The 24,910-nt window shown below is 40.8% G+C and overlaps 3 protein-coding genes and 1 long non-coding RNA gene across 16 annotated transcripts; 2 read left to right on the forward strand and 2 right to left on the reverse strand.

Annotated features, from left to right (window-relative positions):
• Positions 1–177: 177 nt before the first annotated feature.
• Positions 178–2,135, reverse strand: LOC139779446 (uncharacterized). Its single transcript, XR_011719900.1, has 4 exons — positions 1,365–2,135; positions 1,091–1,250; positions 796–908; positions 178–563 (listed from the first exon to the last, which is right to left on the reverse strand). It is a non-coding gene; the product is annotated as an uncharacterized lncRNA (long non-coding RNA).
• Positions 2,136–3,385: 1,250 nt separating this feature from the next.
• Positions 3,386–5,114, forward strand: LOC139779445 (transmembrane protein 170B). Its single transcript, XM_071717809.1, has 3 exons — positions 3,386–4,021; positions 4,342–4,447; positions 4,525–5,114. The coding sequence occupies exons 1-3, from the start codon at positions 3,919–3,921 to the stop codon at positions 4,718–4,720; spliced, it is 405 nt and encodes a 134-aa protein (XP_071573910.1). The 5' UTR covers positions 3,386–3,918; the 3' UTR covers positions 4,721–5,114.
• Positions 5,046–8,379, reverse strand: Ufl1 (UFM1 specific ligase 1). The gene is made up of 5 exons (XM_071717790.1): positions 8,237–8,379; positions 7,218–7,795; positions 6,831–6,977; positions 5,395–6,756; positions 5,046–5,306 (listed from the first exon to the last, which is right to left on the reverse strand). Exons 1-5 carry the CDS (start codon positions 8,314–8,316, stop codon positions 5,170–5,172), a joined length of 2,304 nt encoding a protein of 767 aa, XP_071573891.1. The 5' UTR covers positions 8,317–8,379; the 3' UTR covers positions 5,046–5,169.
• On the forward strand, positions 8,338–24,835 carry Kar (monocarboxylate transporter 10-like protein kar). 13 transcript variants are annotated; one of them, XM_071717793.1, is made up of 13 exons: positions 8,844–9,466; positions 9,717–9,812; positions 9,869–10,054; positions 10,134–10,259; positions 11,773–11,907; positions 16,740–17,295; positions 20,660–20,811; positions 20,910–21,183; positions 21,459–21,597; positions 22,038–22,203; positions 22,342–22,588; positions 22,733–22,876; positions 23,170–24,835. In XM_071717793.1, exons 6-13 carry the CDS (start codon positions 16,800–16,802, stop codon positions 23,415–23,417), a joined length of 1,866 nt encoding a protein of 621 aa, XP_071573894.1. In that variant the 5' UTR covers positions 8,844–9,466; positions 9,717–9,812; positions 9,869–10,054; positions 10,134–10,259; positions 11,773–11,907; positions 16,740–16,799; the 3' UTR covers positions 23,418–24,835. The 13 variants fall into 13 exon arrangements, with proteins under 13 accessions (XP_071573906.1, XP_071573894.1, XP_071573893.1 ...); XM_071717792.1 differs by having other exon boundaries at positions 9,903–10,054; XM_071717796.1 differs by having other exon boundaries at positions 8,844–9,407; positions 9,903–10,054.
• The last annotated feature ends 75 nt before the right edge of the window (positions 24,836–24,910 follow it).

Raw genomic sequence — 24,910 nt, forward strand, 5'->3', positions numbered from 1 at the left:
ATCAATGATTTTTATCCGTCTACACTACTCATTAGGATGAGCCGCGAGTAGGATCATCCTCCAGTCTAGAACAGGCATTTCAGAACAGAGAGAGGATTAAGGGTGCGTCATTAACGCTAATATCTTTCCGAACGCGCCCTAAAAGAACCCAATAAAAAATAACAAATTATATTGATATAATTTTACATTATTATTTTTATTGATATAAAATAATCTCGGTCATATATTTATTTAATAATACTAGCGTTGCGTTGCGTGTCAAGTTCACGGCAAACAAATACGTAATGCCATTGAAGGCTGTGCGATCTAGCTCGACTATGCGCGTGTCGACGATGGTGATGGACTCCAATCCTGAAGGCCCCGAGCCCGCAGGGCGTTCGGTCCCAATTGTATCTCGCAGGCGTTCTCGATGCGCAGATGAGCGATATTGACCCAAAGAACTGCTCGTTCGTCAATTTAGTGCATTTACGGGTAGTAAGTAAACAAATAATGAAGAAGATTAATGGAAAAGTCGCATTCTCATACTGCGTTTAGTTATGCCCGATCTCGATCAGGTTGTCCATCTGAAACATAAATTTCACACACACACACATATTATATATATATCTAATATATGAAGAATATAATGAAGTATTCCGTACATTCCTTTAGACATTAATTTTAATTTCTTCAAATCTATATAATACATTGTAGCACAAGACGTACAACAATGGTTGAAACATTATCAAAATTAGAGTCAGATATCGGATTATCGTAGAATCAATCAAGAAATTGAAATTGCTATGATTAACTTACGATGTTCTTTCTTGTCCCCTTTTTTTCACGATCTTTTGCATGATTTAACCATGATTGTATGGCATCTTCTATTTTTTTCATATTACTTGAAGAATGCAACGACGCCACGGAAGCTGTAAAAGATCGAATATTACTTACATAGAATGAATTTTTAAAACAAAAAATGTACGTGACTAAAAAAGTAACAAATTTGATGATTAATACTAAATCTGACTGGAAGATTTGCATATATGTACACCAAATATGCAAACAATTTATGTTAATAAAATATTCGTGTTATATAATGATGACTTACTCAATATGAGTTTGGAAATGAGGAAATCTTTAAAGCGAACGGTATTTTTTTGTCCAGTCCAAGAATATTGAACAGCTAAATTATCCGTCATTATTCTCTTCATCGCTCGTCTTATATGTTCCCCAACATCCTTACCACCTTGTTGTTTTATAATATTTTTCTATATAAACAAAACATTTTCCATGTTTCAATAATAATTTATTTAAGCAAATTATGATTTGTAGAAATATATATCTGTAATAATAAATGAACGTAGTTGAATAATTATACTCACAATTTCGACTGAATTCGCTGGCTTCTTTATAAGATCGTGGATAAGAAGAAAACGAGGGAACGACCTCAGAATGCGTTGAAAAACCCTCGACGAGTCCTCGACTCGAAAACGCCGCGTTTCCTTTACCTTCTGGACGGCGTTACGTCACGTACCGGCCACGTGACCGAGCTTCGCAGGCTCGTGTTTTGATATTTTGTATCTGCGACGCACCTCGAGTCCCGAGACTGCCAAATAAATTCTCAGTGTTCCCTCTTTGTGGATCACTTCTCACGCCGGCGATAGCACGTGTTGAAATGTTAATTTCTGTTCACGATGTTTACATACATATATGTTAATTTTTCCGTAGGAACCGGAAAAACGAGCCGTTTGTAACGCACGTTGAAGCAATAAGTCACCTGCGAGACGCCGACAAATTAACGTGACAAGCGTCTCTCAAACGGCGTCCCGTCTATCTCCCTATTTAACCTGCTTGTTTTGTCGATAAACCGGCGCACCACCTCGACAACAATCACGGTCTCACTACTGCGATACACTGCGACGAGACGACCGAGACGTGAACATACGCACAGAACATATATAATGTACCGTAACGTGTATACGCAACTCGCGACTTGACGCGACTGAGCGACCCCGGCCACACAACACGTACCGCGGACACCAAATAACAAATGAATATCCAATGAGAGGTTACCTAGATGTGGCGGGAGAACGAGATAGGATTTGTACATATTCCTCACAAATTCTTAAAGTATTCTCAGCACTAAATCGTGAAGTATTCATTATATAAACTTCTGAGGAATACTTTAGGACGAATTTGATGTGATTAATTCTTCAGGAATTCTTCATGTATTCATTTTTATAGTTCTGTATGTATTCTTTAAAATGAATTCTCTATGAATTTCTATTCACTTTTGTGCTATCTGGGTAGTATCGAGTACACAAGGCTTTAAGCCTTTGGTGCATTACCAAAGGTAAAGGAAAAGGAAAAGGAAAAGGAAAAGGAAAAGGTAAAGGTAAAGGTAAAGGTAAAGGTAAAGGTAAAGGTAAAGGTAAAGGTAAAGGTAAAGGTAAAGGTAAAGGTAAAGGCAAAGGCAAAGGAAAAGGAAAAGGAAAAGGAAAAGGAAAAGCCCGATTTCTAGTATCGAGTACACAAGGCTTTAAGCCTTTGGTGCATTACCAAAGGTAAAGGCAAAGGCAAAGGAAAAGGAAAAGGAAAAGGAAAAGGAAAAGGTAAAGGAAAAGGTAAAGGTAAAGGTAAAGGTAAAGGTAAAGGTAAAGGTAAAGGTAAAGGTAAAGGTAAAGGTAAAGGTAAAGGTAAAGGTAAAGGTAAAGGTAAAGGTAAAGGTAAAGGTAAAGGTAAAGGTAAAGGTAAAGGTAAAGGTAAAGGTAAAGGTAAAGGTAAAGGTAAAGGTAAAGGTAAAGGTAAAGGTAAAGGTAAAGGTAAAGGTAAAGGTAGAGGTAGAGGTAGAGAGGTAGAGGTAGAGATAGAGGTAGAGGTAGAGGTAGAGGGTAGAGGTAGAGGTAGAGGTAGAGGTAGAGAGGTCTACCTCTACCTAAGGCAAAGCAAGGCAAAAGGCTAAAAACTGCGATAGCCAATCTGCAGCCTTTCTGTTAAGCCGTTGTGTACACGATACTAGAAATCGGGCTTTTCCTTTTCCTTTTCCTTTACCTTTTCCTTTTTTTTCCTTTTCCTTTTCCTTTTCCTTTTCCTTTTCTATTTGTGTAACAAAAATGTTAAATTAAATATAAAAATAGAAATATACTGCGTTTTTACGCGAGCGTTACTTCGGTAGTAACTTACGATAATTCACTCGTTTACGCGGAGTGAATTATCGTAGGTACATTATTATGGTGTATCGTTACATTATTTATTTTTATTTAATATTTAATATTTTAATATTTTTATTCATTTTAGTATTACAAATTGTATGTACATATACATATAACATTGCCAGTGTGTGGACTGCGTGGTAAAACGAAATGCGGACACCCGAGTTATGGTACGGATCGAGCGGGAGGAAGAAGGACAGAAGATCATATGTCTGCCTTCTTTTATTCAGCCGAAGGCAATCGAAGCACTGAGCGCACACGGACGTGGTTCATGTTTTGTGTGAGTATCCCCTCCATCTCCATGACGACCGGGCCCGCCGGGCCGCGTCTCATTCATTTTCTGGCGGCACTGAGTCGGGGCACTCCACTCGTAGATTTCTACCGATATCGACCGAGCAGCAATGAGCCAAGCTTGACAGCTACGTATTGACGTTCGAGCCTTTTCTCGACCGCTCTGTCACATCTCTCGTCGAAAATGAATATCCGTTCGCGCAATTCTTCGCTATCCCTCGCCTCTCGCTGTCGCAGCTGCGGACTGCGGTAATTCTGCTGCTGTCCGTCAATAATTTCGGAGTAACGCCCTAACGATGGCCCTGACATAACCTCTCATCGACGACTGCCGAACGGGCGCGCGGAGGAAAGCGAATTAATTAACGAGGGATTCGCGTGTAGGGGCGATTGTACGTCAAAGTTTTCCGCCTCTTCCTTTCTCATCGACGCCCGAATGGATACGCAAACGAACGTCAACCTGCCAACGCGGCCGCAAATGACGCTGCGAAACATGAACTCGGGCAATGCGTTCTACATGCCTTTAACGTCGTTCGCAGGTAAACAATCGCTCGAATACATTTGTCTATTTATGACCGATCGCAGTCGAACTGCACAAGCGACTTGGACCAGGCTCCGATCCACTTGATTGGCGATTAACTCAATTAACAGGCTCACCCGCGGCAAGATTTCTAATTACGTCTAGCTCGCTAGCCTCGGTTACCGTTCTCCCTTTAACTGATAGTTCCATTTGTTGACAGAATACCTACTGCAGTTGCTACCTGACAGGTTATTCGCCGATTGACTTAATTGAAGCGCGATCCGAAGTCGCCTTATCTAAAATTCATTTGTGAGTATTGTCGATCTCTCTACTTTTCAGAGATGTGGTATCAGATATTTCTCTGGGCCCTGTTCTCCTCGATATTCGTGCACACTATCGCCGGCGCGATCTGCTTCGCCACCCTGCGACAGCACAAATACGGCAAGTACGTAAGTTGTTTCCTATCTGGGGAGTGGGGAAGAAGAAAAATGGCTCGATTCACGATATTACGTATATCCACAGATTCTTTCCGCTGCTTATCATAATAATGGGCGTACTGTTGCCGCTGACGTCGGGCGTCGTCAGCTCGGCGGCGGTCGCCTTCGTGTACAGAGCGTCCGGCTATCAAATGCCGCCCTTGTACGCATTGTTTTGGGGTATCGGGCAGACCGTGGTACCGGTGTCCGTCGGATTCACGCGAATCTTAGCGACTTTGTAACCTGTCGTTACAAAAACTACACTTGTGATATTTACGTGTACATATAAAAATGGCGGTCAAGTTCTTTCTTTCTTTTTTTTTTTTAATTATACATATGTACATATATAGGTAAGTCTATTGTAGGCATCCAATTGCATTGACGTTTATTAGTGAACCGAACTGTAAATACGGTAAAGGTTGTAATGTACTGAGAAGATAAGTATTGCGAGAATTTCGTGATAAGAAACAAATGCATTTATCGAATATTGCAGTGTAAGCGTCACAATTATTACATATATATATATAGACATAAATTAGGTCACGGTCTGATTTTTTAAATTGTAAATATGTATATTGTATATTTTATTATAAAATACAATGTTAATTGATATATAACAAATACTTTTACAGAAAATGGGTCTAGACTATATTACATTATTCATATTATACAGCATTTTGCGTAATCCCTCTCAAGATTTGTCTATTTTTACATGTTGCTTGAAATTGTTCGCAATATCTTTTATGTCCACCAATCCTTCCTCTAAGGCCCTGGAGGCTTCCATTTTTGCGTTTTCGTCAGGAGAGCTTAGCAAATTGAGGACTAAATCTAGAAAAAGCGCAATATATTTCCAATTAATTATATTTTACTATAAAGAAGCTCTTTTTCAAGGATAGTCTTATAAATCGTTACGTACCGTGGTATCTAGCGAGAGTCGACATCGTATTGGGCTCCAAGTGCGGTTGAAGGAACGCGAGAACCGTTGTTACGTGTCTGCCAGACATATGTAAGGCGTTCTGCGTGACAGCGGTGAAAAGCACGCTCGTAACTAGGTGTAACGTTAACGCGGGATCTTGCGTGGCGTTCAGCTCCTCCAGCAGAGCCTCTCTGTGTGCGTGAACCTGCGGCCGCTCCTTCTTTTTATCGTACTTCTTCAGGACCAGACAGCAGGCTGCCATCGCTCCGTCGACGCTGTTCAAAAAGTCCTCCGCCGAATCTCCCATCACCGTCTTGTGGATAGCGGTCAACGGCTCCTTAACGTCCGCGGGCAATTCGAGCAGCAGTCTTTGCCTCGTTTCCGTCGTGATATTTTCCGCCACTTGCAGCATGTTCTGTTGAGCAGCCAATTTAAATATACTCGTTACAAAGTCGAGACCTAGAGACTTGAGCAGGTACTTGGTCAGTGAAGCTTGATCCGCCTTGTCCAGATGTTTGATACCTTTGTCGAATATTCGAATGTTCGTTATTAGAACGTTCAGGCGTTCGCCGATCTCGCTCAGGTTCGTGGTCTTGTTAGATTGCGCCAATTGCTCCGCCAACGATAACGCGGACTTGTTCAATTTCGGTTGCAAATAGTACGCTAATTCGTCCGCCATTTCCTCGATAACGGATACGTTCTCGTCCTTCATGACTTCCGCTTTCACTTCCTCCACGGATATCAACGTAATCTCACCCTTTCCGACCGTTGTCTGCCTCGCGTCGTCGTCTTCGTCGGAGTCATTTTCCTGCGTCTTTCCCTGAAGATATTTCTTCTTCGTAGACTTCGTCCTGGTTTCTCTGCCTTGACTACCGCCGCCCGCTTTACCAACAGTTGCCTTTTTCCTTCGTTCCTCCTTTCTGCTCACTTTACTCTCGACGATCACGTCCGCGGATTTAGATTTCAATTTACTCTCGACGACAGATTGGATCCACTTTCCGTTAGCTACCATGTCCCGAGCCTTTTGCTCCGCTACGGCTTCGAGGGACTTGGTTAAAGTCTGTAGAAATGCCTCGGAGACCACAACTGTCTTCGCGAATATATGCACATTGACCCTCGTCTTCTTCGTGGCTAATTTGAGAAGAAGTTCCGCGTCTTCGTCGCTGAATACAGACGGCAAGAGGGGATACAGATCGACGAAGGATCCGGTCGCAACGACCTCCTCGATATTGGCGTCGACTTGATCCGTTACCACCGTCCCCACAGCCACTGACTTTAGGAAGACTATGCTCTCGTTCGGAAAGTGACGTTTCACAAAGCCCAATGGATCCGATATCCCGAGTCTTGTAAGGGCGTCATATTCTGCAAGATAAGAATATATTAAATTACGTGACACGGGAACTTCCTAGGAACTTCCTATAAATCGCACACTTTACCCAAGTATCCATTCTGTTTGTAAAAATTTTCAACCCATTCATTTTGACTTTTAGAGTATATAGTAGGTATGTAAATGCTGTTTCCACTCTGTTTCCCAGTTACGACTCCTGGCACTTGTTTCACCTCTTGCAAACTATCCAGGATTGCTACACGTGCGACAAAATAAGTTAAATAGAAAGTCTGAATGTTACAAGAACGAATATGGTTTATGAATGTGGCAACGAACGCTAAGGAATAGATCTAGAGGTAAGAATATAAATTGGACTTCTTCGACGAAATACAATAGCCTGATATTGTTGAATTTAATAATGTAGGAAGAAAATAGTAATCATTTACGTGGACATTAAGAACCTATTGCTTTCACGTCACTGTTTTTTTGCACTCACAGAAAAATATTCTTTCCGGCACGCCGCACTGCCCCAGTATTGCGGATAGCGGCGTAGGCTTCGTGACGGCAGACAGGGCGCCTTTGATCTTCGCCTTATTTCTAGCGATAAAGCTCTCGGTGTAAAAGACCTTGGGATCTTGGGAGTCCTGGGTGGCGTGTACTATCTTCCCGAGTTCCTTCTCGACGACCGATTGCAAAAAGTCGGCTGGTAGATTGTAAGTGAGCGTTAATTCAGCCACGTTAATGCAGCCGTGCTGTACGAGCTTGTCGTTTATCTCCTCCGCAATTTTACTAATGTAACTCTTATCGATAAGTTGCCCCAGGATCACCTTCAGCCCCTTATTGTGCCTCTCGATCTCCGTCACCACTTTAGTCACTTGCGACAAGTTGACGTTAAGGATTTGCGCCAGGTCGACCAAGCTGACTTTTCCACCGTGAACGTACAGCTCGTCTCTGATCTCCTTCCCGAGATGCTGCGGCGTGACGTATTCTTTGCCGTCATTGGTAAATATAATGTCCAGAAGCTTGTTCTCCACCAATGTCGTTATGATTTCTATACAATTTCGCTCGGAGAGTCTGCAATATACATATAATTATGTTAAACTGTACTAAAACTACTTTTTAATTTCAATGTCTATAGAGAAAGGTGATAAATACGTTTTAAGATCATTAATAATTACAAAACACCGACTATATTCTTATTGGAGTAATAAAATATAATGAAACTCTGATCTTGAAATCATATCTATCAAATTCGTCAACGTGCTACCATTAATGCCATATGTTTAAACTTATTTGGAGCTCTCGCAAGCTGCTACTGTGCAAAAATACATTCAAAATATACAAGTCAAGTAACAGGAACGTAACGTTTGCGATTCAAGCGCGATTTATTCGCAGGCCTAAAATACCACGTCGTTATTTTTACAGTTCTTCATCATTTTACAGTTATCGGGAATTCGCCATCGTCGGAGAATGAGAGATTAGGTTAAGCAGAGATTGGAGCAAAGGGCGTCTCACTTTTGCAAGGTCGAGCTGAGCTGCGCCTTCTGAAAATCGGCGGCCAGCCGCTTGACTTCCTCCCAGTCCACGCTGGACATCTTTCGGTCGTTTTCCGTGCCGTTCTAAGCTCACGTTAAAACCGGAGGAACGTGACGGAGGTCGCCGTGGACGCGGACAGACAAACAGTGCGGGTGTCAAATTATCACATCCTGATGTTACTTGCGTACGGCACTGGCGGCGGTGAGCTGGGTGAGCAACGGTGAGCTCCGAAATATACTGACGGCACTGAAAGTACTACAGTTGACGTCACGTACACTGTAGCTGTTCAGTGCTGTCAGTATATTTCGAACAATACAATACCCTAGATCAGGTAACTGTACTACGTGTCCGGTGTCACGCTTTTCGCACTCCAAATGAGACAGGTATCTGTGTGTAATTAGACATTGGAGAGGAAAAGAGGAGACAACTTCGATCGATTTATCTTCATTTCTGATTTCTATCGATATAGATCAACTTTAATCTGGGTTTAACTTACTTTTCATCTTTTTCTAGTTCTAACAATTAAAAAGCTAGAGATAAAAAGTAATTAAGTTTAATCGAGATTAAAGTTAATCTACATCGGTAGAAATGGGGACGTTATTTAGCGAGTTTCGAAGCTTTTGACCTAAAATTCGCTCCACGTGTGCCACTCGACACGTGCTCGCGCGACCCGCGGTGCCTTATTCCCCCACGTGCAATCGAACGCGGCGGTAATTTCGAATCAGATTCTTCACCCAGTTCGCGCGTTCTCCGAAAATGTTACGTAACGCAACGCGACATCGCATATTCCTCGATGTCGAACGGTGATCCGGGGTAACCCGGGCCGACGCCGCGGGTCCCCGGGGAATCGAAAACCCACGGTCCCGTCATCCCGGAGGAAGGGAAAAAAAGGCGTCGGAGGGGAGGGGGCGCGACACGCGGGGCGGAGTGGTTTTTCACGCAGTTCACGTTGCCGGCGCATGTCATTCGCGGCATTCGCGCGGCCGGCGGCCGCGTTATCGTCGCGGTTTCTGCGTCAATGACACGTCACGACCAGCAGTCGTCGGTTAAAAGGCCGGGGCGCGAGCGCGGAGTTGCTCGCGGCGGCGAGAAGCGAGAACCGCGAAATCCCTCACATGCGGCATACGGTGATGGAGATCAAACCCCCGTGGTACGTGGACGATCCGATCGTATATACTCGTCGCGCGCGGCTCTCGCGCATACACTTAGGTAATTTCCCAAACGCTCGTGCGCCTCTCCGAGTCAAGGTCAGTCAGTCGGTAGGTCAGCTCGATCAGCTGGGTCGTGCTCGTTGAAAATCAGGTGGACGCGACGGGGGGGGCGTCTCGGTCGATCGTCCTTTCCGTTTCGCGAACTGCTGACATAAAGAGAGCTTTACGATTGTCGAAGAGATTTATATATCCTATCTTTTAATATCGTATCTTTCTTTTTTCTTTTTACAATATACTACCGCTGGAAGCTGGGGACACGTCGCCCAGGTTTCCGTTCATCGTTTGTCCTATTCACGCTTCCGATGGATTTGTTTCTGGGATAAAGGAGCGCCGTTTGGACTTTGGTATGAGTACGAAACAATGTTTGTCGGCTCTATCATGAAGTTCCACTTGTTATTAGATTAGATAAAATCATCGATTTGCACTTCGGACAGGAGGATTGAGAAATTTGACCTCGGATGGAAGAAACTTGACTGGAGCGACTGTATTTTTCACGAATGAAAGTTATTTCGGAGTACTATTTTTTATTTTTAACTCGGACAGACTTCCGTGTGGATCTGAATCCAGGATGAATTCTTTCAAAGCGGTATGTAAATCAAGATTTCTAGATACGTTTTTACATTAACGTTTTTACGTTTATTAAAATTTTCACGTTGAAAATCCAGCTTCTTTAACGATAAGCGCGGATGGAATTATACATGAGCACGTGGAGTTCGTTATTCCGTTACGTACGTGAACACAGCCGATCTGATAGTGCAGAATTCGAATCCAGGATGCATTTTCTCAAAGCGGTATGTAAATTGAAATGTCTATGTAGACACGTTTTTACAATAGCTCGTTTATTCAAATTTCACGTTGAAAATCTAACATTTAACAAATAAACGAATACTCACGTGGATTTTATTACACGCGTGGACACAGATCTATATTAATTATTCCTAGTTGCAGGATGTAATTCGCAATTATATCTAATCATTATTGATTTTAACTATTATTATTAATTTATTCTAATATATATTAATAATTAATGCATCTCATTATAGATTAAACACACATATGTATTCCTAGAACGAAATCTTGATTTAAGAAAGAAACTCTGCGGCTCTTCAAGAAGGGAGAGAGCATTTAATGATATGTGACAGTGATATAGACCGACCAAGGCCGAACTTCTTGCGATATTTATTTCTTATCGCTTCGGGTTGCCGCAGGATACACCGATAAGGCTTCACGCACTCTTCGGAATGTTTTCGCCTCGTCTACGCCGTGCTATTTTCCCTGCCGCACCTCATTCGTACAGCATTCTTCTACGAGAATTTCGATCTCGATCTCCAACTTCCTCGGGCCTATCGAAATCTTTAAGGATAAGCCCGGTGATTCTCGACAATCCTTTTTCTTCGCAATTTTCTTTTTCTTTCGCGATCCGAATTTACGCGCGCCGCGGTCACGCGGTCGGTCCATCGTTATCGCCGTCTCTATCTTTCCATACTCCCCCCCTATGTCCCCTCCTCTGTCCCCCTCCTTTCCATTCATCTAACGCTCCCTTTTTCTCCTTCAATTTCTCTTCTTCTCTCTCTCTCTCTCTTTCTTTCTTTCTTTCTCTTTCTCGGTATAAGGCCGACGACACGCACGAAAACGCTCGCGTTAGAACTCGCGCGGGTCGGCCAATCGCGGTCGAGGGCCCCCCCGAGAAAATAAGTCTATCATTTCGAAATTCTCGACCGCGATTGGCGGACTCGCGCTTCCACGTTTTCAGCTCGCGCTTTTGCAGACGCGCGCGTCGTCTGCCCGCGCGCTTCCTTGGCGCTTGGAACTTGGAACTCTCCTCGGCGCCCCTGTCTGTCCCCCGCCTGTCTCGCCTCCTTAGTTTACGCCCGACGTCGCGATCGGTCGGCCGATCCCCCGAGGTCGATCAGCCTGGGCGTTCCGCGGTTTCTTTCTCCCACCCTTTGTTTTCTTCTATCCCTCCCTTCGCGGTGCCGACGCGATTCCGGGAAAGTTCGCCATCCGCCCGCCACGTGCTCGAGGATCGTTTAAAAATCGGTATGATATAATGAGCGGCGTCATTCCCCCGTAGATCGCACATCGCACATCTTCTCTTCCAGCCGTGTACCGCGTTCTCTTTGAAATAAAATAAGCGTGTAATCAGATGTCGGGAGGACAAACGTAGAGGCAGGTTCGATATGTTCGTACTCCGCCTCGTGCCGAACTGTGTACTTTAGTTTTCGGACTCTGTACTTTCCATGGGTTTCTTCCCTTTTCCCTTCCCCAAACGTCTAATTATAATTCTATCTGTTTCATTTTAAGTGCAAAAAGTGGAGTAGCTGAATAGATCTTCGTCTGTGCGTGAGGAAGGAATCCTATTTCTACCCACACACACGTCTCTGCTCTCCCCGATCGAGTCGCGAAGACTTCAAGTCGGTTTCATTCGAGATCCCCAAGGTTATTTAAATAAATAAATTCGCTTAAGTTCAATTGATCGATCATCACGGTCAAGGTTGGAAGTTGTGTTTTTGGAGCGGCGATTTTTTTCGTGGAGAAAAAAGGCGCGAGGAGGAGAATCGAGTAGAACTCGCGCGAGAATCGCTAACGGGAACGAGAGAGGCCGACGTTTATTTTAACGTCCCGAAGTTCTAAAAGTGACTCCGAGCCGGGTGCGAGTCCCGACGCGGCCGGGCAGATATGCCGCAACGGGGAGAAAGAAAGCAGTAAAAATTTTGAGCCAAAGCTAAAAGAGATAAAATAAAACGAACGTATGTCTACTCTATAATAATTATACTATGATAATGATATACTTTTGAAATAACGCTTTGTTGTGTAGTCAATTTGTCAATTGTTTGACTTAAATGCGTGTATTTTAATTTGTGCTTTATTGTTAAATATTATATAAATAGTAATATATTACAATATTGGCTTTAACTCTTCATGTTTATCTTTCATGTGGCGAGACGGATCGGTTTCGCGTGATTCTCGCATGATTTTTGCGTGATTCTTGCTTCCCGTTCATCGACAAACGCGAGGTGCGTCCGAAGGACTGGTATATCTCCGAATTTTCGGAGCTCCGCTTTTGCGAACGGGCGCCGGGCGCCGCCGTTCAGGGCGCGCCGCGCACTTTCGGTCACGATGAGTCATGGACCAACCGATTAGTTCTGATTTACAAGGCATTCGTCGAGAGGTCTTATAACTAACAGATACCATCAAGAAGAATTGCAGAAAGAGACGATTGTCCGCGTGCGCGCGTTATCACTATTTTGAATGTCTAGCACGATTCCTTTTAAAGTGGGCCGTCGGTTGCGGCCCCACTTTAAAAGGAATCGTGCTAGACATGTGCGTATAACGCGACGACACCCGCACAGTTTCGCGACGGCTCAAATTACGCGAATTACGTAGAGGAATTGCCATGAAATGAGAAAGAGAAAGAGGGAATAGCATAGCGTGGGGTGGACGCGCCTCCTTCAATCTCGCGAGTAGACGTTCCGCTCAGCTGATCGAGCGGCGACGGCGACGGCGGGCGGCGTTTCGTTTGTACAAGAGATCTTCAGGTAGCCACGCGCGAATATCTCGTTACACGCTCGGCCACGTGCGATCTGACGCAATAGCGGCCGGCGCTCGCGACACGCGAGGATCCTCTATTGTTCCAGGCTGAAGCGCGAAGCGAATCAACGTCGACTGCCCATGGTGGTCATTAGTGACCGCCGGCGTTGTCGAAATTTTTTTAAAAAGAAATAAATGTTATTTAATATAAAATTTTGAATGGCATAAATAGTTAGACGATAACATCAAGTAAAAATGTGCAATTTAACATACTATTTTGAGAATATAGTCGTAATTATATTTAATACTCATATTTGATCATATTTAATTATATTTAATCATATTGCACGTTATTTTATCATATATACTTATAATAATTATGGGGCGTATACACAATAAAACATAAAATTCGTTGGGCAGACAACGTGACAAGATTATCTGCCTCATGCACAAAATTACATGTAGCCGAGTAAACTTTGTTGCACGGTGTATCGCTTACATTTCGAGTCTCGATAACAAGCAGATATTTTATACACGCTTTCGTTATAATCTCACTGGCTGCTGTTTTAAATTTGAAGCGATAAGGGTAATTATGCGCACCGAATATTGCCTTCGCGCTTGTGCCTTTAAAAAACTCCGTTCGTCTGCACTGAAACAGAGAGAAGAATCATTCTTTTATTTTTTTTTAAATTTCTAAAAACTAATTCTTCAAGAATTTTATTCTAAATCCATAAAGTTAACTGACGTACAACTCTTTCAAGAGCCTTTATGACAACAATCTCGGCGAGTGTCTCTGAAACGTAAATATATTTTCTTGCGTGCGTAAATATTATCGTACGAGCAGTCTTTGCGAACGTCGATGAATCGAGACGAAATAGTCTCGTGTCATGAAGCTTTTGAAAAGAATGTTATTCCAAGAATATTTTTTCTTTTTTTTTTTTCAAATAAGCTTCTAATAATATCCCAATCCGCTAATGCGAACGGTCGCTTCGTCAAGCTGCTAAGATATAACTCGCCTTTCTTTTAGTGCACATTATACATTAATGAGAACTTAGTCCGTACATGTCAACCGTGAACCGGTCTGACTTAAGGAGGTTGTCGTTCTGATAAAGAAGCTCTTATTCCCTCGGATCTATTTATAAATGATACGCATTGTCGCCTACGCTCCCAACTTGCGTCTCGAGATCCGTGCGAGGAGATTTATGTTTCGTTTTAGCCTCATGCTTTTTCGAGAGGCGGAGGAGGGGAGCAGCGCGTGATCGATGTATATCGATGATTTATTTAAATTGTTGAGGGCTATTAAACGTTTGACACGAGGTGACGTCGTACTCTCGTCTCACGAAACTTTGAACTGTATAGAAACTGAGATCCAGGCTGCGACTATTTCGTTGAGCAAAGGACCGAGCGGAGGCAGGGAGAAACCCCTTCTAGCCCCCTGATGGTTTCCGTCCTTCTATACGAAGCGTGAAGGGAGGGAAAAGGGAAATCAAATGTTGCGCAAGGAATTTTCGTCATGCGAGCCGTCACGTCTCGCTGTCTCAGCAAACGATTGTTTGTTCCAATTTTTTAATGCAAACCGATGCGAATTACAGCGGTTATCGCGGTAAAACGCGCATCGACGCGTCACCCACACGTCTCGCCATTTCAGCAAACAACGATTGTTTATTCCAGGTTTTAACTGCAAACCGATGCGAATTATTGCGATTATTGCGGAAAAACGCGTGTCGACGCGTCGCGACAGTAAAACAAGGCCTGAAATCGGCTTGCCATAATTAGCTGGTTAAGGTAAACTCCCGGATGAATCGTTTGTAAGCTTCGTGGAAATCGAGCTGGTTTTATCCCGATCGTGGCGTGCGAACGTGAAAGAATTCGAAACTCGTGTTTCCCAAACGGCAGCGAATTTCGGCTCGATTGCGAGTACCGTCGATAAAAGCTGACAGTTATTAATCCACGTGTCCTTGATTGAACTGAAGTAATTAAACAATTTTTATTTTTTAAAATGTAAACACGGAGAAAATACACGTTCTTCGATTTAATATCGCAAGATTGGTCTAACGTTGATCGGTTTAACTGATCGCATCGTCTACTAGTTTTTCCTTATGTTGAAAATTATGCAAGAAAAATTAACATTTCATTATCTTTCAAGGTAGACCTTGTTCCTAATACAATGATTATCGCGTTGTTCAAGCATGAATAAATACTGAGTTTTGTGAGAAAACTCCAGCAAGCGCCACAAACGCGTTTTCTTTCACGATTTATTGTTTTTGTCGTAAAACATTTCAGATTAAAAATATTAAAGAATGTTTTATGACATAATAAAATAATAGATAATGAAAGAAAATGTCTTTAGCTTCCTGAAGGTTTATCGTGAAATCGAGTGTTATTCATACACGAATAATGTGGCTGTCAATGCGTTAAGAATTCACTTGTCGTAATCGAAACACTTGCGTTTTCATCGTAAGAAAATAATCACGTTACGCCGCCTGATAATTTGACCAAATAACCGACGCGTGCTTCGCATCTTTCACGGCGTTTGAACGGAAATTCGCTATTGTCTCGTGAAAAAGATCCGCGACAATTGTATTAATTAGTAGGGAGAGTCGTCAGCTTCTCAAGCTTGCTTCGTCATCGGTGCGATTAGATCGAGGACTCGATATTTCGGCTGGTATCAAGATTCGCGATGCAATTTTTCAGTGTGTCGCACACGACGCGTAAGATATTACGCATTTTATCGCGTTCTACGTTGCAGTAGATTTTTTTTCAACTTAAATAATAATATTCAGTTCGACCTCGATCGCGGACATTCGCGCATAGTTCGCGTAAGTATTTATAGATCTGAGGGACCAAAAGTGTCTCACGATAGATTAACGATCGCCCGCGCGCGCGGTCCTCCTCCTACCTTACACCGATGTGTCAAATCGCCAAAGGTGCAGTTAAACGGTTAAGCCGCAGTCTTTGAAGCCACATTGTCCGGCTTCAAAGACTAATCAAGCTCCGCATCGCGGACTTTTGTGTGCCGGCAAACGGGGCAGCAAATATGTCGTTGCGCATCTTCCATATGCGACGAGAATGCTCGTGGGCGGAAAGATTTTCTTCTCGGAGACGAGACCGATTTTGGCGTGCGCCGAAAAATTTGTCGCAACCTTTTTACAATGTAAAATATGTCGAATTTTACAATGTAAAATATGTACATAGATTTGTATATATATATATATATAGGTATTTTTTTTAAACAGAAACGTACAATATTAAAAATCAAAAATATTAATAACGATTTCTTTTGTAGAGGAAGGAGAGGGATTTTTTGGTAGAAAAATGTCTCAGAATTTTTATGAAAATTTTAAGACTAAAAATTTTTCAGATTTTTAAATATTTTTTCCCGTTAACATACCCCTGTAGAAATCTGAATAAATACGATAAAATGCGCGCAATTTATCAGAAAGTTCATACATACAAATACTAAAATATTCCGAAAATCCTCATCTAATTATTTCTAAAAAATTGTTCATAAATCTGAAATGTGAGAAATTCTTAGAAAATTTCTGAGAAAACATGAGAAATGTTTTCCACCAAGGTTAACTCTCGATTATCCAAATAAATTGTCATCACGTATCAACGTGATGGAAGATCTCGCATTTTTCACATTTCTCACATTTCTCACATATTTTTCAAATAGAAGCTATCTAATCGTGCACTTCAATTCTGGTAGAATTCAAAATGTTCTTTTGCTTTATCAAAAGTTTACAGATATCTCGACAACGAGCCGAGCCAATAATCGGCAAGCGTAATCGTCGATAACGATGGCGATCGGCGAGGAGGCCGGCGATGGGGACGTCGGCGGGTTCGGTCTGGAAGGCGACGGGCCGATCCGAACGATCGATCACACAGACGCGGATGATCCAATCGGCACGTCGAGCCACGTTCGGCGCCGTCAGGCAGACCTCGACAATTCCGATTCGGGTGAGGGCAATCCCCTTCTGGCTGGGAGCGCGCCAGTAACGATTGACGCGCCGATCGGGAAGCTGAGGAGGATGCACAAAGTGGAGAACGCGGTGGCGGCGCAGACAGACGGAGACGCGATGTGCCGAAAGGTGGACCCGGTCAACGACGAGGAGGACCGCGCGAGCGAGCCGGCCGTACCGCCCGACGGCGGCCTCCGGGCTTGGATGATCATGATCGGCAGCTTCACGATCAACGGCGTGCTCTTCAGCATCATCAACACGTATTCCCTCATCTATCCGGAGCTGCAGAAGCGACTGACGGAGGCCGGCGAGACCGAGGTCTCCTCCAAAGCAGGTGCGAAACTTCCCGGCGAGGCATTAGTCTTCTAGAAAATTATAACACAAGGCAATAAATAACTGACTGATCTGAATGAGCAAATATTTTCGATGTACTGCGTTCTGTCAGTTTAGTTGCGCTTTGGCAATTGTACATAGAAAAAAAAGAAGTGTCCAATAAAGACTTATATACTCGTATATAGGCAGCAATGTATAATCTTCTTATAAGAATTTCAACTGTTCACATTTCAACTTTTTTTTCTTGATTGAACTATACAAATGACTTCATTCAAGCAAGTTTTCTTTGTTTAATGCAATGCATTGTATCTCATTTCACGATTATAGATACAAGTTTTGATTTGACACTTCTTTTTCTTCTGTGTAGAGAGCACACATGGCAATTTAATTAATTATGGAATATTACATGATACAACAGCGCGTATTGTGAAAATCTCGGCTATACGTTTTCATGAAACCTTTCAATGTTTGTACGAACAGTCGGATACGAGCAGACCTTGGCCTGTCACTGATGCCACTAATTTGTTCAAATTTTGTCACTAACTGACGAACTATATTGACACTCGCCACATTATTTCGACTGAAATTGATGTAACTTGCGCAAAGTCAGTCATCGACGAATTGTTTTGCTAAAACATTTTCACAACGCATACGCGCTGTTGTATCGTATAACGCTCCATAATTAATTTGCCACGTGTGCTGTCTACAACTGACAGAAACGCATACATTCAAAATAGCGGTTCATTCAAATCAATTATTGTCCACCCTGTACTGGTATCTTATTAATTTTTCTTCTTTAATCTTGTAAAAAAGAATTGCTATATGTGTGCTTCATTAATTTCATACTCTCCTTGTGATATCCTGGAGAACAGACAATTTATTCGCGATAATTTATTAGCGTCGAGAGTGACGATAATATTACAATACAATCGTTTGACTACAATGTTGCACTTCTATACGAAGAAGTTTAATCGGGCGTCCGATCGGGAAGGATTTTTCCGAAACCGAATTGTAAAGAAGTGATATAAACATATACACGCGTTCACGCGTACTCTGAAAAGATCGGGTGCTGATTTATGGAGTGGAATGCTGACAAGTGTCTTCGCGTAGATCAAGAAGTGTAAAGATTGTGTCAATTATTTATCACCCTCGAGTGCATTAGAGTGTTTATTCAATGATAAAAAAAAACACGAATATTCCTTGTGTTTTTCCGGATTTTTTCAAACAAATATACCGCGACGCATTTCGTCAGTCTAATTTGTTTTTCAAAATGTTATTATCATAGTAATTTGTATATTATAAAACAGGTACTTTTTTATCGACTCTCGCATAAATTTATTAAAATGACGAACATTTGAAGTTTTTGTATTTTTATAGTACAATAATAGCAAAAACATGCTCCCCCCTCTGATTGTACTGCTGTGTAAGATGTTTGAAAAGTTATTCTAATTGCGTGAAGGTCAATTGCAGTAACAAATTCTAATCAAAATCACAGCAGTTTTGCAGTAATATATAAGACGAATTTTTAGAGAGTTTGCTTCGGGATCGTAAGTTTATATAGGTGTGGACGTAAAAGTTTATCGTTATAACTTAACTGATATAAGTATCTTCTTTTTTTATTTTTTATTTTATGATGCAGATTACATTAAATATGCATCATTGCATTTACTATATTTGACATTAAAAATTAAAATAGGATCTATGTCGAAAGAAACTTGAAATCTTGTTGCTTGGGATCTAATTATAGTTAAAGATTTTTTAAAAGAAAAAAAATGTCAAATATCAAAAAAAGTTTAGATTATATTCACATTTATAACTAGATGTCATATAATGAATAGAATAATGAATAAATTAAGTTATATGGAAAATAATAGAATTTAGAAAGAGAAAGAGAAGAAGGAGGGAGATGGAGAGAGAGAGAGAGAATAAAAAATACAAGATACACGTATGCTCTTGTATTTTTTATTATTTTATTTACCTATATATAATTTATATATATTAATTGTGTATATATGTTTCTTCAATTTATATAGTAAAAAAATTATGGCATTCTAAGAACTATTGAATATGTTCGCTGATTATACAACTGCTTTAGATATGGATAATACATATGGATTTCTTATCTTTCGCTAATCGCAATAGTGATCGGCCTTCAATTTATATTAAATGTACAACTGTTTCTTTAATATCGCAAAAACTACACAGATCTTCCAATTCGTTTATATTTAATCGTATTAAATATACACCGTGTTTATAATACACACGTATTGCATAATCGATGATAGCGATTTGATGAGCGGGATTAAAAATTACTCTAAAGCGTATCTGTTTCAGATAATATCGTAATTTTGTCGTACCGATTGTTATACGAATATATGAATATCTGAGGGATTCTCGACCGCGGTTCGATGAACTCCATTATCCGGTCTCCTCCAGCTTTTCTCCGTTTCGATAACGCTGTATCAGTTACACGAACGATGCCTTTTATTACAATTTTCATATAAATTATGCGTTTGTCTTCGCTTTAGCCTCGCCTCGCCGTTTGCTCCCTTCACGCTTAAATCGTTGAACCGCGTATGGCGCCGTATGGGAGGAAGAAATTATCCGATCGATGCCATAAATTAAAAGTCACGAGATTGATTGTTTACATGGGCAGGGCCTTTAAACACACCGAGGAACCCAACTGTACGACAATTAGACAGTCAATTATTGTAATAGAGGCTAATTCATGCTATATACTTGTTGATGTTACTTCATCAACTTAATCGTTGATCCTGCTCGTAACGAAAAGAGAAATAATTCATAAATTGCCGGCCTAGATATGCGCTATTAATTTACAACGTGCGTCCAATCGATCGTCACGACTTACGATCTCTAATTGACGTAATTACCTCGTGCATCATGTTGATACACGCACGTTTATTGGCATCTCTTTATTATTCGCAATGAAACGATGAGAATGCCTTTTGTGCGCGAAGCCTGGATATGTAACAGAATTTTAATTATATCTATTTAATCATGTGAGATTTTTATGTCCATTTCTACCAATGTAGATCAACTTTAATCTCGGTTTATTTTTTAATTTTTATCTTTTTCTAATTCTTAGAACTAGAAAAAGATAAAAAAATAACTTAAACCGAGATTACAGTTAATCTGTATTGATAGAAATAGACATTACAAGTTAAGATACAAGTGTCGAGGATATAAATTAAGAAATAGAGCAACTAACGAAATGAGTAATGTTGAAATTGAAAGAGATAAACGATCGATGGATGCCTCGCTTTTTTACTGTGGTGCAGTCATTTTTTAATCATATCTTGTGAGAATTGTATTATTACTTATCGGGCATCTTGGAATTGTTTCAGCTTTGGTAGGCTCGTTAACTATCGGAACCACGTTCTTCCTGTCGCCGGTCGCTGGGATACTGACGGATAAATTCGGCATCCAGACAACCACCTTCGTAGGAGGCGCGATCGCGTCTCTTGGCCTGCTTCTCTCCTCGTTGTTGACGGACAAGGTAAACGGAAGGCAAGAGGGACGCTCGAGTCTTTTTCTAATCATCTCTATTCGAATTTTGCTTCGGAATCGTACATCTCGCCGTTTTGCGTCTGTCAGGTGGAAATGCTCTTCTTAACGTACGGCGTCATGTACGGGCTTGGCGCGAGTCTCGCTTACACCCCGAGCCTGGCGATACTGGGCCACTACTTCAAGAAGTATCTGGGTCTGGTGAACGGCATCGTCACAGCCGGAAGTGCGATATTCACAACGTTGCTGCCGTCCCTGATGGAATTCCTGCTACGGCGTTTGGGCCTGGAAGGAACCCTGAGGAGCTTGTCCGTCTTCACGGCCATCATCATGGCTTGCGCGATCCTTTTCAAGCCGATACCACGTAAGGCTTCCCTTGAAACTCGCAGGCATTTGCGTAATTTTACCTGCGTAATTTTACCCAGTGCATTTGCTAGCACATCAATGACCGGAAACATATTAGTCTCATCCAGTTTGAATCATCGTACGAAGTTGTCGGCCCTTGAAATTGATAAAGTTCTCATTATAGGATTTTTGTGATTGTATTTATCTTTTATTTTCCGTCGTGGTTAATTTTTTCTTGATTAATGAATTTTTTATTGATAATTAACAAAGGGACTAACGAGCGCCTTTTTTCAGTAACTACACCGCAGAAAGACGAATCGCAGCTCGAGTCGAAATCGATACGAAGTCGTCTGAAAGCATTCGTGAACGTGTCTATCTGGAAGAAGAAGCGATACGTCGTATGGGCTAGCTCTATTCCTATTGCTCTTTTCGGGTGAGTCGGGTATTTACGCGACCATTAATGCTTAGCGCCGGCAAATTCAGAGATTGCGAATGAAGCGCAATCTCGGTTTATCGCAGAAGTGCAGCAAAGATTGAACCAAAATAAACGATCCCGATAAATCGCCATTATCGCCTAAGTAGCTACGTCACGAAGACCGAACCCAATTAGATAATCCCAATAAATCATTTTAATCGCAAACTAATCATCGTCTGATTACTTTAGTCTGCGAAATCTTTTTTTGGAACAATGTTTTAAGTATTTATCAGCTGCACGTGGTTGCTGATCTTTCTCGCGAACAGACATCATTGTTTTTATTGCTCTCTCTCTCTCTCATTTAAATGTAAAAGAATTTAAAGGAACTGACTTTTGCCACATGAATTCTGTTTTATTTTATTTGTACGGAGATAGAGAAAACTTGGTTGTTATTTCAGATACTTCGTCCCGTACGTTCACATAGGAAAGTTTGTGGCTATGACGTTCAAAGATGCCGATAGCAAGCTGCCGGTTATGTGTATCGGCATTACGTCCGGTATTGGTCGTTTAATTTTCGGCTACATCGCCGACTTGCCAAAGGTGAACCGGATATTCTTGCAACAGGTGAGTACCCCGACAGGGAACTTCCAACGCGATCCGTCTAAAATTCTTTTAACTAAGAATAAAATACCCCACCACTTTTCTTCCTCTCATTGGAATCTCCATGTTTAGATACAAAAGAAAATAGAGAATCTTTTTCAGATATCGTTTTTAAGTATCGGCATTCTCACGATGCTCCTCCCGGTCACCAAATCCTTCTTCATGCTTCTGGCCATCTCGCTGGGCATGGGGCTGTTCGATGGATGCTTCATATCGTTACTTGGCCCGATCGCTTTTGATATTTGTGGCCGCAGCGGCGCAACTCAGGCCATCGGCTTTCTTCTGGGGATGTGTTCTATACCTCTAACGGTTGGCCCGCCAATCGCGGGCCTCCTGTACGATCATACTGGTAATGATCCTAATGATCCGCCTCACGTATCGATAACAAAGATTAAAAAAGTGACTTGTAGGGGACAAGCGGCAGGAAATTTGTTTTATTTCATACAATCTCGAATGAATAATTAACAATATGTGTTGCTTGTGCTATTATCAGGTACCTACGATTTGCCTTTCCTGCTAGCCGGCATTCCCCCGATAGTGGGAGCGTTAGCAATGTTCCTAATAAGGTGTGTTAAAAATGACGATGAAAGATCAGACGACCCTGAGAATCCCCCGAGCAAAACGGATTGCCAGAATGGTCGGTAAAACCAGGTATCTGTATATCATCAATTTTATTCATTGTAATACGGATTTTGTACCGTGAATGCTAGAGCAAAGAAATGTAGCTTTCGCGTGCTTTAATATTTTTGTTTGGAGAGTGGTTTGTCGCAATATGTGTCACACGAAATATTTGTTGCAACCAGATAGTATTGTCAAACTTGCTTTCGTCTAACTGTGTTTAGCTGGCCTATGCCCTATAATATGCTGCCTCCGCCGCACGCTTGTTGATATTTAATCATATTCTGTACTTTGAAATTGTAAAATTTGCAGGGGGAATGAAAAATAGCTGTTTCTCACCGGCGGGCATCGTCGAGAAAAAATACGAATCAGCAGTGCGAGAGAAGTACTGTGCGACGTACGAAAACCTGCCATCGTCTCAGCGCTATCGTGTCAAGCTACCGGCTGAATCGCAAAACGGTTTGGTACACAAGTACGCCAATTACTGCAGATATTCGGAGAGCGTACCGTTGCTTTACGGAGAGAGGATCTCACGATGTTTGAGCACAAGTGTCTCTTAGCAAATCCTCAATCGCTTCATATGTTTTACAACATTTAAACTCTCATTTTGATGTCGCAAATTCTTTCGCTCTGAGGAATTTAATTCACTCGTTATTCATTTTTTAAAGGAAGATGAAAATCTCTCTCTTGAGATAATTTTCTATTGAATCTATTGAGAAACATCGTTTCGTTTTTTTATGTTGCGATATAATAAGTGCACAGGGGAAGGAATGTGTATATATTAATTTTTACTTAAGACATAATTTGATTATAATGATTATTATTAAGTTAACGATACTGAATTTTTTAACTTTGCGTTTCTGAAAAATGGCAATAACCATATTCCATCAATTTTAGGGTGTCCTGAAACGTGTACCTAGTTTTGGAAAAGCGTACTTATCAAAATGATCAAATTAAGCTTTCCTACTACAGAGATATATTTTAAAAACATAGAAATCAAAACATCAAATATTAAAAAAAAAAAAGAAAAATATACTGTTTGAATCATATATTTATTAGAATGGTATATCTGATTAGAAAGAAGTTATATTATACAAGCGAGTATGAAATATATTTCAATTAAAACGTGCCTAATAGAAACAAGAATGTGATTATAGCAAAACAATGATTACTCGATAAAGTAACAGTAGGGTAGTTATATTGTTCGATATTTAATTTGTTTTCTTATAGGAATAACAAAAAAAATGAATAAAACTTAAAAAAGAATCAATACATGAATTACGTTTTTCCAAGGTCAATCAGCCCGTTATAGACGCAAACATGATGCATTTATAGGGAATATATCGTTGATTTACTGATTTAACAAAATGTTTCGCAAAACACAATTCGTCAGATTGTAGTGTGCATTATTAGTGGGATATTTTAATCAGCATATTTACGTGCGTTATTAACTAAAAATTAATCCTAATTGTATTTGTAATATATAGATAAGAGACGAAGTAGAGCGTTTAAACAATTGTAAATTTTACTCAAATCAATATTGATATCTGGCTATATCAGCCAGGTTGCATTTATTTTTTAAATATTTTGATGTACTATATGCGTAAATTTTTTAACTGATTGCATTATATAATTTTTATGTTACTGTTTATTATTTGTGTCACACAAAGGATCTGCGATTTATACAAATTACTTTACTTTATATTTCCTTGTATTATAGAACAATGACTCAATATCAACTTTGACTGTTATTAATTAGCTATTTTTGTGCATGTTAACTTCCTCGTTGGAGTATTATTCCATTATAAAGTTAATTTTATAAAGTAAATTAATTAAAAGAATTAAAAAGAATATATATCAGAAGGAATAGTTGTATATGAAACAAACAGCTATATGTTGCAGTACAATATTTGTTATTTTATACAAGAGATTAATATGATCTACGTAGAAATATATCAATATTGTACGAAAAACAGTATTATTCAGTTTCATATCTATTTAAGCCTGAATCCTTATTCCATTATTCATAGTATACATGTATGTAATATAAAAA

The sequence above is a fragment of the Temnothorax nylanderi genome, unplaced genomic scaffold (genome assembly GCF_030848795.1).
Source record: "Temnothorax nylanderi isolate EJ_2023f unplaced genomic scaffold, tnyl_v1.0 TNYL_tig0226_pilon, whole genome shotgun sequence".
Lineage (NCBI taxonomy): Eukaryota > Metazoa > Arthropoda > Insecta > Hymenoptera > Formicidae > Temnothorax > Temnothorax nylanderi.

Excerpts from the sequence above, each read along its gene's own strand:
- Ufl1 (XM_071717790.1), bottom strand. The coding sequence starts at position 8,316 with ATGTCCAGCGTGGACTGGGAGGAAGTCAAGCGGCTGGCCGCCGATTTT. Across the intron at positions 7,796-8,236 it reads CTCAGCTCGACCTTGCAAAA|ACTCTCCGAGCGAAATTGTA; the intron begins GTGAGACGCCCT and ends TGTATATTGCAG. Across the intron at positions 6,978-7,217 it reads GCCGGAAAGAATATTTTTCT|CAATCCTGGATAGTTTGCAA; the intron begins GTGAGTGCAAAA and ends TCGCACGTGTAG.
- LOC139779445 (XM_071717809.1), top strand. The coding sequence starts at position 3,919 with ATGGATACGCAAACGAACGTCAACCTGCCAACGCGGCCGCAAATGACG. Across the intron at positions 4,022-4,341 it reads GCCTTTAACGTCGTTCGCAG|AGATGTGGTATCAGATATTT; the intron begins GTAAACAATCGC and ends TCTACTTTTCAG. Across the intron at positions 4,448-4,524 it reads CGACAGCACAAATACGGCAA|ATTCTTTCCGCTGCTTATCA; the intron begins GTACGTAAGTTG and ends GTATATCCACAG.
- Kar (XM_071717805.1), top strand. The coding sequence starts at position 16,800 with ATGGCGATCGGCGAGGAGGCCGGCGATGGGGACGTCGGCGGGTTCGGT. Across the intron at positions 20,812-20,909 it reads CCTCGTTGTTGACGGACAAG|GTGGAAATGCTCTTCTTAAC; the intron begins GTAAACGGAAGG and ends TGCGTCTGTCAG. Across the intron at positions 21,184-21,458 it reads CCTTTTCAAGCCGATACCAC|TAACTACACCGCAGAAAGAC; the intron begins GTAAGGCTTCCC and ends GCCTTTTTTCAG.